The sequence below is a fragment of the Myxine glutinosa genome, chromosome 6, assembly GCF_964187855.1.
Source record: "Myxine glutinosa chromosome 6, kmMyxGlut1.1, whole genome shotgun sequence".
NCBI lineage: Eukaryota > Metazoa > Chordata > Myxini > Myxiniformes > Myxinidae > Myxine > Myxine glutinosa.
In genome coordinates, this window is record NC_136266.1 from 178,525,944 (window position 1) to 178,540,899 (window position 14,956).

At 44.9% G+C, this 14,956-nt stretch overlaps 1 protein-coding gene across 3 annotated transcripts in view; it reads right to left on the bottom strand.

Moving 5' to 3' along the window:
- LOC137428984 (uncharacterized) overlaps positions 1 to 14,956 on the bottom strand; it is a 158,140-nt gene that overhangs the window by 32,313 nt on the left and 110,871 nt on the right. For 2 of the 3 annotated variants that reach the window (XM_078780905.1, XM_078780906.1), the window contains exons 4-6: positions 13,875 to 13,977; positions 12,805 to 13,001; positions 5,950 to 6,109 (exon numbers count right to left, since the gene is read on the bottom strand). In XM_078780905.1, the coding sequence (XP_078637031.1) occupies positions 5,950 to 6,109; positions 12,805 to 13,001; positions 13,875 to 13,977 (460 nt within the window). Of the gene's footprint in view, positions 1 to 5,949; positions 6,110 to 11,907; positions 13,002 to 13,874; positions 13,978 to 14,956 lie in introns of all 3 variants that reach the window. The other variant, XM_078780904.1, reaches the window with a different exon arrangement.

The window sequence follows — 14,956 nt, forward strand, 5'->3', positions numbered from 1 at the left end:
CAATCCTTATCTATAGTATAGGTGGCGCCACCTTAACCCACAACAGTGTTGGCAACACTCACGGCCCTTGCCCCCAATGTCTCTGCACGCCTCCCAGGTGACGTCGAGTCGATCCAGCGATCGGGGAAGCAATGTCAGATTCCTGCACGCCTCCCAGGTGACGTCGAGTCGATCCAGCGATCGGGGAATCTAGGTCCGATTCCAATCCGGGGCTGGGAGGGAGGATACTCGACAACCTCGGCGAGGATACCCGACTTCGCAGGTTCCGCAGTAATCCGGCACTCTCCTGACGCACGGACTTCGGTTCACAGAGGCACGGTTCCCTTGTCCTTCACGTTCGGCGGCTCGGTCTCGAGCTGCAGTCTCAACTCTCAACCGTCTCCTTCCAATCTCTTTCGCGCGCCAGGCCCAAGGTGCGACCCGTACACGCCCTCGTAGGCGTCGAGGCGAACAGCGCCGGGCGCTTGGTTCCTTCCAGGACCACACGGCACCTTGACACGTAACCGGCAATCAATCACCCCACGCAGGTAACTCCTCTCGCCAGACGGGCTTTTCCGACTCCGTTCCAAAGTAGGTAACGATCACCTCCGCTCGCGTCGGAGCTCTCGAAGCTTAAGATGGCCGCCCTTTCTTCTCCTCCTCCTTTTCTTCACGATCCCGTTTCCGGTCTCGTTTTTCCCAGAAGGGCTCCTGACCCTTTAATCACAACAACCTTTAATAGAATATACATTAATAAGAAATGACCTGAATTGTAACCCCCATAAACCCGGAATTCGTAACACCAGGGTACACACTGGGAAACGTTTAAAACATGGAAATTCTGGGGGTGGGGTGGGCGGCGTCAGCATCACGGCTGCGGTGTAAACATATTTAAATAAATATTTAAACAAAACCATGAAAACAATCTGGGAAAAGTCTCTAAGTGAGAACATGGATTTGAGAAAGCAGGAGCAGAGGTGAAAGAACAAACGAGATATAGGGGGCGTGGCACAAGTCGAGACGAGGAGGCCGCACGAGACACCAGGCCGCACGAGGCGCGAACAAAGAAACGACTAATTACACACAAATTTGCAACAACTACAAAACCAAAACCAAATAGAAACACACAATAACACATACACAACAAAATACGCAGCGGAAATTTGACAAAGAAACGAACGGGAAAACACTCAAACTTTGATGCCGTGGAGAGATCGAAGCAAGCCCCGTCGCTCCTGAGAAATGGAGAAGGTGAAAGGATTTTGGAGTTTGCTGATGGAGCTTATTTGTTGATTTGTAATACTCAGTTCCAGAAAGGGGATAATAAGCTTGTTACATACACGTCAGGTGGGTCGACGACAACTGTTGACTACCTGATGGTGCGTAGGCGAGATAGGGGGCACCTCCGGGACACAAAGGTGATCCCGGGGGAGGAGGCTGTTTTACAGCACCACTTGGTTGTCTGCGACATAAGGGTGAAAGGTGCGAGGAGAGCTCGGCGGGTGAAGTACCAACGGAGAATGAAGGTGTGGAGGTTGAAAGAGGTGACAGTAAGGGAGGCATTAAAAGAGAGGCTGAGTCGGGTAGAGGATGATGTGGTTCAGCTTGAACGTGGTTGGATGTCAATGAAAGATAGTCTGTTGGGAGCCGTTGGTGAGGCATGTGGATGGACAAAAGGACCACCGAGGCACTCGGAAACATGGTGGTGGGATGATGAAGTTGGAAAGAGGACCGACGAGAAGAGGAAGAAGTTCAAGGAGTGGCAGAAGGCGAAGGGTACGGGAGCAGAAAATGCAGAGCATGAAAGTTAGAAGGCTGCAAAGAAAGCGGTAGCAAAGGCGCAGGAGACATGTAGGAAAATGTTCGGAGAACGCTTGGATTCGGAAGAGGGTCAGAGAGCGGTATTCAGGATTGCGAAGCAGATAGCGAAAGAGAGGTGTGATGTGATGGGGGTGAGGTGCTTGAAGGATGAAGTGGGACAAATCATTGTGGACCCAGATGGAATTAAAGTAAGATGGAAAAGATATATGGAAATGCTGTTGAATACAGAGAATGAATGGGATGGCAACATAGAGAGTAACCCAGTTTTCGGACCGGAAGAGAAGATAACTGAGAAGGAAGTTCAGGAAGCGATAAAAGCAATGAAGAGTAGAAAAGCGGGATGGCCGACGGGAGTTGTGGGAGATATGTTGAAGGCAACAGGAAGTTGGGGTGTGAAGAGAATGACAGAGATCTGTAATCTGGTGGTGAAAGAAGGTCGCATTCCAGTGGATTGGGAACTGAGTACCCTCGTCCCTCTATACAAGGGGAAAGGTAACCCTCTGGAGTGTGGCTCGTACCGAGCGATAAAGTTATTGGAGCATGGAATGAAGGTATTGGAAAGGGTGTTGGAGAGGAGGCTAAGGAAGAAAGTGAAGATCGACGAAATGCAGTTTGGATTTATGCCAGGAAGAGGAACGACAGACGCGCTCTTTATTGTGAGGCAGTTGCAGGAGAAGTACATGGAGAAGAGGAAGAAGTTGTTTCTTGGGTTTGTTGATCTGGAGAAAGCATTCGATAGGGTTCCACGCAAAGTATTGACATGGGCATTGAGGAAGTTAGAAGTGGAGGAATGGTTGATCAGAGTTGTGATGGCAATGTACAAAAGAGCGCACACAGCTGTAAGGACGAAAGATGGGAACAGGGGTGAGCTTGAGGTGAAGGTGGAAGTGCATCAGGGGTCGGTACTAAGTCCACTACTATTTGTAGCTGTGATAGAGGTGCTGGCTCAGAACGTAAAGGAGGGTTTACCGTGGGAGTTGTTGTATGCAGATGATCTGGTGTTGATTGCGGAAAGTATGGATGGACTGAAGGAAAAGATGAACAAGTGGAAGGAATGCATGGAGACAAAAGGTCTGAAGGTGAATATCGGAAAGACGAAGGTGATGGCAAATGGTAAAGCATGTGGTGAGGTGGAAAGAACTGGGAAGTGGCCATGTGCTGTGTGCAGGAAGGGTGTCGGAGTGAATTCCATTCAATGTACAATGTGCGCTGAGTGGGTTCATCAAAAATGTAGTCGTCTGAGAGGGTCATTAACCAGTGTGGCAGCTACATTCAAATGTAAGGTGTGCACAGAGGGAGCTGCAGATGGAGGAAATGTTGAGTTGGATCTTGGAGACGGCGTGAAGCTGGAAGGTGTGAAAACATTTTGCTACCTCGGAGACATGCTGAATGGAGAAGGTGGATCACACTCGGCAACGGTTGCTAGAGTGAGATGTGCATGGAAGAAGTTTCGGGAACTGAGTGGCGTGCTGATGAGGAGGGGAGTGTCGTTGAAGCTGAAGGGAAAGGTGTATGCTGCATGTGTGAGAAGTGTTATGATTTATGGGAGCGAGACATGGGTCATGAATGTAGAGCAGCAACGAAGGCTGGAAAGGGTGGAAATGCGAATGGTTCGGTGGATGTGCGGAGTGTCGTTGAGAGAGAGGAAGACAAATGATGAATTGTGAAAGATGATGGGAATAGAGCCTGTGATTGATGCTGTGCAGAAGAACAGGTGGAGATGGTTTGGTCATGTGTTGATGAAGGATGAAAGTGACTGGTTGAGAAGAGTGATGGAAATGAATGTAGAAGGAAGTAGAGGACGGGGAAGACCGACAAAGACTTGGCTAAAGATGGTGGAAGAAGAAATGCGGGCAAGGGGGTTAACAAGGAGAGTTGCAGAAAATAAGGGAAAATGGAGAAGATTGTCATGGGGACCGCAAGGCTAACCCCCGCTCTTGCAGGGAAAATGGCCTTAAAATGCATGTTGTTTGTGTTGTACACCTCCCATGTCGATCAAATTTGTGCAACCTCTTTCTAATGGTAGACTCGTGCACTTTGACATCAACAGAGGCAAGAGCTCCCCGTAAGTCCCGTGATGACATTCTGGGGTTCTTAGAGACTTCTTTCAGCATCTTGTGGTCTGCTCTCGGGCTGAACTTGCTGGGGCGGCCTGGCCTGAACAAGTTGGCAGTTGTTTGGAATCTTCTCCACTTGTAGATGATCGTCCGGACAGTCGAATGATTGATTTCAAATTGTTTGGAGATCTTTTTAAATCCCTTCCCAGACTCGTCGGCATCTATAACCTTGTTTCTGAAGGCCTCAGATAGCTCTTTTGATCTCGGCATGGTGACGCCGCACACTTCAACAACAAAGAGCAAACCAAACTAAATGTCTGAGGTTTAAATAAGACAGGTTCCTCCAAGATCCTCTCTAACGATGTTCTAAACATTTGCACCTGAGCTGGTGCACCTTATTCTAATTTTAGGTATTTGAAGTAGTGATAAATGTCAGGGTGTACTTACTTTTTCCACATGTGAAATTTGCATTTATGTTTATTTAAATTATACAATGGACTACAAAATGTAAATGTTTCATGATATTTGTTGTATTATATCACCTTTATCTATCAATATTGTTGAAATGAAGATCAAATAGCTATGTTGAAATATGCTGAAAAAGTCAAAACTTTACATTGGGTGTACTTACATTTTCACATGACTTTGTGCAGAGGCCATAAACAATATTTATCTTTGCGTCACTTTCTTCTTTGTTTTTCCTCGAGATATTTCTAACTTTATCCTTCTGTTTCTACTTTATTTTCCATTTGCTTCTTTATATCTTTGCCAATAAAAATTTTGTGGTTTGAGTGTGACTGCATTAATAGTGATCCTTGGTCTTACTTGTCCTTTAACGGCAATAATTATTATTCCCCTCTTATTGTTTGGTTGGCCGGGGAAAGCTTAGCCCATCTTTTGCAAACAGGATGGCTCGGCCTGACATTCGACCAAGGTCAGGAGGGGGATTTTGAATTTGTTCATCGTGCCGGCAATAGTTCACCTACTCTTCGCGAAGGACACTGTGGGATCTTTAACGTCCACCAATTAATGCCGGTGGATGGGACACCGAGTTTGACGTCCCTCCCAGGAACAGCACACACATTGATGGATCACTCTGCGTGTGAAACACCGGGAAGACAGTTTATAGGTGGGCTGAGATTAAAAGCCAGGCTGCACAGCATGGAGGTGAGTGAGCATACCTCTTAGTCTGGGCCATCCTGTCAGCCATTGACACTTAATCTTACAAAGGGTTTCATTTCACAAATCAAGTAAACTCGTGAAAATCATGCAACATGTACACCCAACTGCCTTAGGAGTATGGGCCTTGGGAGTATGGCCCTTGGGAGCATGGGCCTTGGGAGCATGGGCCTTGGGAGTATGGCCCTTGGGAGTATGGGCCTTGGGAGTATGGGCCTTGGGAGTATGGGCCTTGGAAGTATGGGCCTTGGGAGTATGGGCCTTGGGAGTATGGCCCTTGGGAGTATGGCCCTTGGGAGTATGGGTCTTGGGAGTATGGGCCTTGGGAGCATGGGCCTTAGGAGCATGGGCGTTAGGAGCATGAGCCTTGGGAGTATGGCCCTTAGGAGTATGGCCCTTAGGAGTATGAGCCTTAGGAGTATGGCCCTTAGGCGTAAGCCTTCGGAGTATGAGCCTTAGGAGTATGGACCTTAGGCGTATGAGCCTTCAGAGTATGAGCCTTAGGAATATGGCCCTTAGGCGTATGAGCCTTCGGAGTATGGGCCTTAGGAGTATGGCCCTTAGGCGTATGAGCCTTCGAAGTATGAGCCTTAGGAGTATGAGCCTTAGGAGTATGGGCCTTAGAAGTATGGCCCTTAGGAGTATGGTGCATGGTGATGCCCTGCAGAGATGTCTCATTTACCTGAATTTCTTCCTTTCATTTTTCCTGAACTTCCCCACCCCCAAAATCCTCTCATTTTCCCCCTTTTGTCCCTGAATCTTGAGCATGTATTTATAGGGAAAGGGCGTTGAGGTTGTGGAACTCTTGTCGAAATTTACTTTTCGCCCCAATATTTGCCCAATGGACTTCTAATATCCTCCATCTTTTTAGTGACTAAACCAGAAGTATCACAACACCGGGGATTCTTCTTACCCGAGTGCTCATATTTGTGACGATGGAGTGAGCTTGACTTGTGAAACGTCTTTTTGCAGATGTTGCATGGAAAAGATCCCGTCTCAACCTTCTGGCCAGTCCTCCTTCCAGGCACGACCCCATCGGCTCCCTCTTCCCAAAGCATAGAGTTCCACTCCATCTGTCACAAAGATACAAGATCAATTACCACACTCGCACAGCTTGTATCACCACCCCTCATCCCCCTCCCCACCCACTCAACTGACCCCGCATTCTCACCGAGCTGCAAATTTAAATTGGAGTTTGACCTCTCATTGCTGTATTCACGAAACCCCATACATTGGCATCTATCACGTCTGCACTAGACGAATAAAGACAATAAAACCTTCAAAAGATTAAGCGGTTTTCAGCATAAGTGGTAACAGTGGCGCAAATGAAGTGCGGTGAAGAATGGTGCTCATGGACTGGGTTTAAGATGAACACAAACCCTCGGATTGCACACCAGCACACCGACACATGAATGTTTCATCACAATTCAGTCGATCGTCATCAAGCTGTCTACTCTGAGTTCATCCCGAAGAGGGCGCTGAATCTCAGAGCCTGTGGCCTCTTGGATGGGCACATATGGGACTTGATGGGATGGGATGGGCACTGGATGCACATAGGATGGGCACTGTCTTGCTTGCACTTTGAGTGTGGAGTCGTGGACATGCAGGACCATTGTGAGCCCGTATCTCGGTGGTCCAATTTCGTGTCCGGGAAATGAATCGAGCACGATCTATCCATTTGGGAGTTGTGGCGTGGGTGGATTCATGGATCTTGTGTGTGTATGTTTGACCAACAATAATGACCTCCTTTGTCAAACGTTGTTTCTCAAAATGGCACAGAAAACGTTGACGTTGTTATTTTATTTTCAAAAGCAATTGTAAACGTATTACCATTTTGTGGGGCACCTTGTGTAAACGTCTGCAGAAAGCTAAGAGTTCAGGGTTATTTCACTCAATGCAGAATGATTCAGGTGACATCTTGCCGGCTGATTCGAACCTACTTCCGTCAAGTCGTGTCCGACTTCTGGTAACATTCGTGATCACATTTCTCCTAACATCCCTATCCTACATTCTCTGGTACTGGTAGAGAGACCTTGGTTTCTGTCTTTACCCCATGCAATTCATCTTCTTCTTCTTCTTCCACATACCATACCCCGCAGTTCCTCTCAACTTGGGACTCAACTCCAATTTATCTAAATCAAGGTGCTCCAAGATGCTGCACCGCAATGTGCACAAGATGTCAATTCTAATTTTAACTTAGAAACATCCCGAGTGTCTTATGCTACATTTATTAGGGTGCTCCAAGGTGCTGCACCGCAATGTGCACAAGATGTAAATTCTAATTTTAACTTAGAAACATCCCGAGTGTCTTATGCTACATTTATTAGGGTGCTCCAAGATGCTGCACCGCAATGTGCACAAGATGTAAATTCTAATTTTAACTTAGAAACATCCCGAGTGTCTTATGCTACATTTATTAGGGTGCTCCAAGGTGCTGCACCGCAATGTGCACAAGATGTAAATTCTAATTTTAACTTAGAAACATCCCGAGTGTCTTATGCTACATTTATCAGGGTGCTCCAAGATGCTGCACCGCAATGTGCACAAGATGTAAATTCTAATTTTAACTTAGAAACATCCCGAGTGTCTTATGCTACATTTATTAGGGTGCTCCAAGGTGCTGCACCGCAATGTGCACAAGATGTAAATTCTAATTTTAACTTAGAAACATCCCGAGTGCCTTATGCTACATTTATTAGGGTGCTCCAAGATGCTGCACCGCAATGTGCACAAGATGTAAATTCTAATTTTAACTTAGAAACATCCCGAGTGCCTCATTCTACATTTATCAAGGTGCTCCAAGATGCTGCACCGCAATGTGCACAAGATGTCAATTCTAATATTTTAACTTAGAAACATCCCGAGTGCCTTATGCTACATTTATTAGGGTGCTCCAAGATGCTGCACCGCAATGTGCACAAGATGTAAATTCTAATTTTAACTTAGAAACATCCCGAGTGCCTCATTCTACATTTATCAAGGTGCTCCAAGATGCTGCACCGCAATGTGCACAAGATGTCAATTCTAATATTTTAACTTAGAAACATCCCGAGTGCCTTATGCTACATTTATTAGGGTGCTCCAAGATGCTGCACCGCAATGTGCACAAGATGTAAATTCTAATTTTAACTTAGAAACATCCCGAGTGCCTCATTCTACATTTATCAAGGTGCTCCAAGATGCTGCACCGCAATGTGCACAAGATGTCAATTCTAATATTTTAACTTAGAAACATCCCGAGTGCCTTATGCTACATTTATTAGGGTGCTCCAAGATGCTGCACCGCAATGTGCACAATATGTAAATTCTAATTTTAACTCAGAAACATCCCGAGTGCCTCATGCCACATTTATTACAAACTTGGTGTCGATGTGTCGTCAAAACGTCTTCCTCGTCATTGCTGCATCTACACGTGGGGTTAAAGTGCAATGTTTAGTGAAAGGTCACGTGATGTGAGAGCCATTCTAAACCGGCAGGGCATGCACGGGCTGCATGGTGTGTGCACCGTTAAACTCACCGTGCCACCGACGAATAAAAAGCAGGAGCACAGTAAGAAAAATAATCTCGAGTCGATTCACGTTGAGAACAAGCGAATCCACAGCGCCGGAGATGTCCCAGAATGCCCTGCACTGCTGGGTTTGCAATGGCGCTGGACGCACGACCAGAATGCGCTGAGTGACCGATATATTAATTTTTTTAAACTGTACACATTGCGATACGTTTCAATAAAGAATAGCTATAGAATTGAATGCTACTTTAAAAAAAACATATATATAGCATTTAAATTGAAAAAACACTACCACTTCCTGGCGTGTGACGTCATCCGGTCCAGTTTTAGTACGTATGACGTAATACGTAGCACGCACAGATTGTATGTTTGCAATGGTTCCCCGAATGGGGTTAATCCGGCATTGTGCAGAGACGATGGTCATCGATTGGCCACGGCGAGCACACGTGATCGATATAAGTGAACAGTTCGAATGGGTTAATAACTTTAAACAACAAAATCATTTAAATATATTTTCCCGTTAAAGGTCCAAAGTGAAACGAGTGTTGCGCGACCCTCGATGGGACGACGACGTCTACCCAGCACATGCACGTGATGGGACGAGGCAGCTGAAGGGGAATTCCCCCCCAAAGCATCTCGATTCGGCTACAGCTGCCCGGTGGGATTTCACCACACCTTCACGTGCAAGTACAGGTGTGCGCAGCCAGGCCTATGGCTACGTCTGCTCACAGCAAGTCTAGGAAGTGCAGGCCATGTTTACCACTGACCATTGAGGTCGTACCTATATGTAAAAGTGAAACGTGTACATGAAGATATCATGGATTGCATGTGCAGTTTTAGTATTTCGTATACAGCCTATGGCTGCTGGTTGCATCATTTCTGGGAGCAATGTTGACCTTGACTGGTGTCATGACGTCACACAGCGAGCGCCCCTTTTGGATGTTATTTCTGTGCCATCGATCACAAGGAAACGAGTCCCTTATCAATTGAACACCTAAGTTATCCGAGATAGATAGGACTACCGATTAGCAATACAGGTAACTCGAAAAGCTGGAAGTTGTGGTGGTGACGTCATCAGTTGAGTAAAGCACTTGAGCTAAATCAGGAAACTCACGATGTTTTAAATGTTTAAAAAAACTTGTGTGTGAAACAACCTGAAGTACACTTACCTTTCTATATTTACTGAGAATGGCAGCACCAATGACGTCATGTAAAGTGAGCACATCAACATTGAAGTACCATCAACCATTGTACAATGGATATATTACAATAGTTGGCATTTTATCCAGTGTCAATCATCATACTAAAGTACACAATTTGGTGTCTGTCTGTCTGTCTGACTGTCTGACCATGATACATTCGGTCGTTACTTATCCAATCTCAACCAAACTTGACAGGAGGACTAAGGGTCACACGATGGACATTGCAGACCCTCGCCAGGGCGTGGCTTTTAGTGGCTTTTAAGTTAAAACAAATATGGCGGCCGAATCACATGACCGATTACATAATCATTATTTTTTTTCTCCACCAATTTATCCCTAGATAACGCTCAAGAAATTTCATCTTGATCGGGTGAAGCTTTGTACTTGTCGAATTATGACGTTATAATGGAGGCACCTATGACATCATCATTACCCTGCGCTCGCGAAGCAAAAAGCGGGGTTAAGCATTCATTTGTGTACGTGTGCCCCGTCTGCATTTTTAAAATTCATTTTCTCGGCAACCGTTGGTGCGATTGACAGGAAATTTTACCATAAGAGCGCCTCTACCTGTAGATGTCTTTGCTGATAATTTTGACGTCATACGTCACGTGGTACAGACGCCATCTTGGGAAAAATCGAAAAAAGTTGCAAATCTATATCTCCGAAACCGCTCCATGGAAAAAATTGAAACATGGCTCATTGTCAAGTACTCCCCTTGGTGAATAAGATATGTTAATGATGATGCCATTGGTGCCTTCGTTATGACGTCATAATTCGACAAGTACAACACTTATCCGATCATTGTGAAAATTATTTCTCAGCAACTGTTGGTCTGATGGGCATGAAATTTTCACCATAGGAGCGCCTCCTCGTGTAGAATATTTTAATGATAATCATGATGTCATAGGGCATGTGGTACAGGCGCCATCTTGGAAAAACCTAAAAATGTTGCACCTCTATATCTCCAAAACTGCTACATGGAAAAAATTGAAACATGGCTCATTGTAAAGAACTCCATATGAGGAATAGGTGTTCGTTAACGATGACGTCATTGGTGCCAGAATTATGAAGTCATAATTCGACAGGGACAACGCTTAGTCTGATCAGTTTGAAATGTATTGAGCGTGATCTATGCAACAATTATATTAGCGAATATAAATTTATGATGTAATCGCTCACGTGGTGTGGCAGCCATTTTGGATCAAAGAAAAAAAAATGTTCAAAAACAGAAGAGTTGGCTCGCAACAAGTTGACTGCGCAGGGTAAGTATTCTATGAATACCATCTAGTTAACATTTTATTCCTCATGGAGAGTTCTTTACAATGAACCATGTCTCAATTTTTTCTATTCAGCGCTTTCAGAGATGCAAATTTTTTCGGTTTTTCCAAGATGGCGCCTGTACCACATGCCCTATGACTTCATAATTATCATTAAAAAAATTCTACATGTGGAGTTGCACCTATGGTGAAAATTTTCTGTCAATCGGACCAACGGTTGCAGAGAAAATCGTATTTCTTCTGTGCGGACAAACAGACAGACAGACAAACGGACTCAAATGCAATACCCTCTCGTCTGGCGAGGTTAATAACAACACTTATGATAATAGCTTATGATACATAATAGCTTATGATAATAGCTTACACTTATGATAATATTATAACATTAATGTTATAATAAAACAATATTAATGCTATTAATATCCCCCCTCACCAAGGGATGTTAACGTGTATAAATAGCTGATGGAGACACAAACACGTATGATTACCTCAGAAATAAAAATATTCTAAACCACAAACACGTATGATTACCTTTTTAAACAGTCGCTGCTGCTGTTTTACATTCAACTAAAAATGTTTGGACAAATCCGGACATCCTTGAGGCATTCTATGCTTTCTTGTGTCCACCACAGACGAGTGGACCTGAGCGTAGATCTACTGTAATCTATATACCCCACAGCGGATAACCTTCCTGATAATAACATGACCCTTCCTGTTGCTTCCGAGGGGAGTGGGTGTACTAGTATATGGAAATGAGGTTGTTTAATTTAGAATATGAAATATATTATGAATAATATTCAAGGTAAAATAAATAAATACTACTCAGTGCAGAAAATCCCTCACGCGTTTCAATTTGAAAAAGTTGATTTGACCGAGGATCTCACCTTCACGGTCCCGTTTAAACTCGGAGGGACTGAGGAAAAGTGTGTGGGTGGTGAAGTTGGTTGAACTCGAGTTAGGTTCAGTGGCTCCTCCTGATAGGCCGTGATGGACATTGGTGAGCAGGCCTCCCGTTTTCGCTTACTGCTGCCCAAGACTTCGTCATCTTCTTCGTCTTCTTCATGGTAATCATCCCTGCTACCCACAATGCCATGAAGACGAACACAGCTCAGCTTGGGTAGAGACAGGTCTAAAGGCTCACTTTGAGGTTGTACCTTTATCAAGGCTCCGGCGAGAGCCTGTCTATCCCGATCTGTACACGTCGCCACAACAGCTGTGGATGCGGTTGTCAGGGTTTTGTGACGTAAGTGCCCACCCCCAGATGCCACCACCTTTTCTAGCAAGTGCCACAGCAACTCCTCAGGATGCAAAGCTGACTCGGGAGCCAGCGGCAAAGCGCAACGTGGTGACGCCGGTCGCAGTGCAGCCTGCACATCCCGGCTCATTGGACAAAGGTAGCGCTCATGTTGGTGGAGAGGAATGGCACCGGGAAACCCCTCCCCACAGTGCTGGCATGACAGTGAACCTCTCAAGGGCACTCCGTCACCTTCACTCATCTCGGGACTCTCGTGGTTCACGCGTACAGGCAGTGCATCACCTCCGGTCAACACGTCACCTGTGTGCATGTGGCTTTCAGCTGACAGATACACACAATTTGTAAGGCCCTCCTTCATTTGCTCTGGTTTACTGCTCACACCACTGTATGAACAATCGTTAATTGCTTCAGCCTTCGGACATATCGGTAATGTTGAGGAAGAAGACGGTGATCGGACGTATGTGCACGGACTTGAGTGGCTGCCACACTGTGAAACATTCCAAGGCTCCGCACTTGAATCTGGTACCTGAGTAGGTGGGGAGGATGATGTAGGCCAGTGTGGTCCACTCTCTGGTGAGGAGTGTGTCCCTGGAGAAGGGCTAGCAAAGCATCCGTTGGCACGTAGGCCTGTAATCAGGCACTTCCGGCTGCTCAGATGGGAACTGTAGGACCCAGAATGTGAGAAACGCCGGCCACAGTGGGAGCACTCGTAAGGTTTTTCACCTGTGTGATACACACAGGCCCAACGTTAGATTATTTGAACATTACAAAGTTATAAACAGCAACACAGCAATTGTTTTCCTGCAAGGAAGCAAATACCAAATGTATATAAGAATGAGGGAAGGGAGAGGTCAGGGGAAGTGGGTGGAGGTGGGTATCAGAACATTGTAAGATGTCATTAAACATCTGAAAAGGAGAAAGCCAGGATCCCCCATGAGTAAATCCAGAGCATCTTCAGCTCATTTCTGCCGACAGAAGCAAACCCCAGGATGTACATGTTTGCCCCCGGTGGCGATTTCCAGATAGCCTTGTGTTGCATGAGTATCCAACTCCCACTTCCATCCAACAGAATCCACTCATGGCAGTGCTGCTCGATTCCCTATCCACCCATTCTGGTGGTGACCCTGTGCTGACCCCCACATGCCAAGCCTGCCAGCTCTCATGTCGGTCACTCTGACCCTCACCAGGCATGGACTGACTGGCGCCAAACTCCTCAAACCCCGCGTCCTTATCTTTGCACAGATGCTCGTCTGTGCAGCTCTTCACTAACAGGGCTGTCCCAGTCCTTCTGAAAGTATGTTATGGACTTCGACAATCTCAGTGCGCGCTGGCTCAGAGAGCGGCTTCTACATAAATCGCATGCAAGACAAAGGCGTTAGTTATCATTGGACAGTTATACAAATTTAAAAGACAGTAGACGATGGACAAATCAACTCGGTACATGGGATTCCAGCATCAGAGAGTATCGCTGAACAAGGCACCCCGACTTTGCCTCAAAAGACCTACAACTAGCACCCGGAAGGTGCATAGGTAGACAACAGTGGTTTAAGCATATCATCAAGTTCAAACGACCCTGAGGGTGCTGTTCACACTTACCACTGTGGATGCGGAAATGCTCCTTCAGGTGGTGCTTGTACTTGAAGGCTTTGTCACAGGCCGAACAGGCAAACTTGCGGCCTTCCACATGCCGAACTCGCATCTGGTTAAGCAGCCACGATCACGATAACTAAAAGGACTGCAACCCAAACTTGCAAACATCTCATGCACTTCTTATATGGGAATTAAATCTTTTGAAGTTAAAGAGTTAAAGAGAAATGACCCTTAAATATGTTTGTGGGTGTAGATGCCATCGGTGTCCAATGGCAATGTTTGTGTGTGTTCTTTTTATGGCAATAAGTACCCATATTCTGTGTTTTTTTATGGCAATAAGTACCCATATTCTGTGTTTTTTTATGGCAATAAGTACCCATATTCTGTGTTTTTTTATGGCAATAAGTACCCATATTCTGTGTTTTTTATGGCAATAAGGACCCATATTCTGTGTTTTTTTATGGCAATAAGTACCCATATTCTGTGTTTTTTATGGCAATAAGTACCCATATTCTGTGTTTTTTTATGGCAATAAGTACCCATATAATGTGTTTTTTTATGGCAATAAGTACCCATATTCTGTGTTTTTTATGGTAATAAGTACCCATATTCTGTGTTTTTTATGGTAATAAGTACCCATATTCTGTGTTTTTTATGGCAATAAGTACCCATATTCTGTGTTTTTTTTATGGCAATAAGTACCCATATTCTGTGTTTTTTATGGCAATAAGTACCCATATTCTGTGTTTTTTATGGCAATAAGTACCCATGTTCTGTGTTTTTTTATGGCAATAAGTACCCATATTCTGTGTTTTTTATGGCAATAAGTACCCATATTCTGTGTTTTTTATGGCAATAAGTACCCATATTCTGTGTTTTTTATGGCAATAAGTACCCATGTTCTGTGTTTTTTTATGGCAATAAGTACCCATATTCTGTGTTTTTTATGGTAATAAGTACCCATATTCTGTGTTTTTTATGGTAATAAGTACCCATATTCTGTGTTTTTTTATGGCAATAAGTACCCATATTCTGTGTTTTTTATGGTAATAAGTACCCATATTCTGTGTTTTTTATGGCAATAAGTA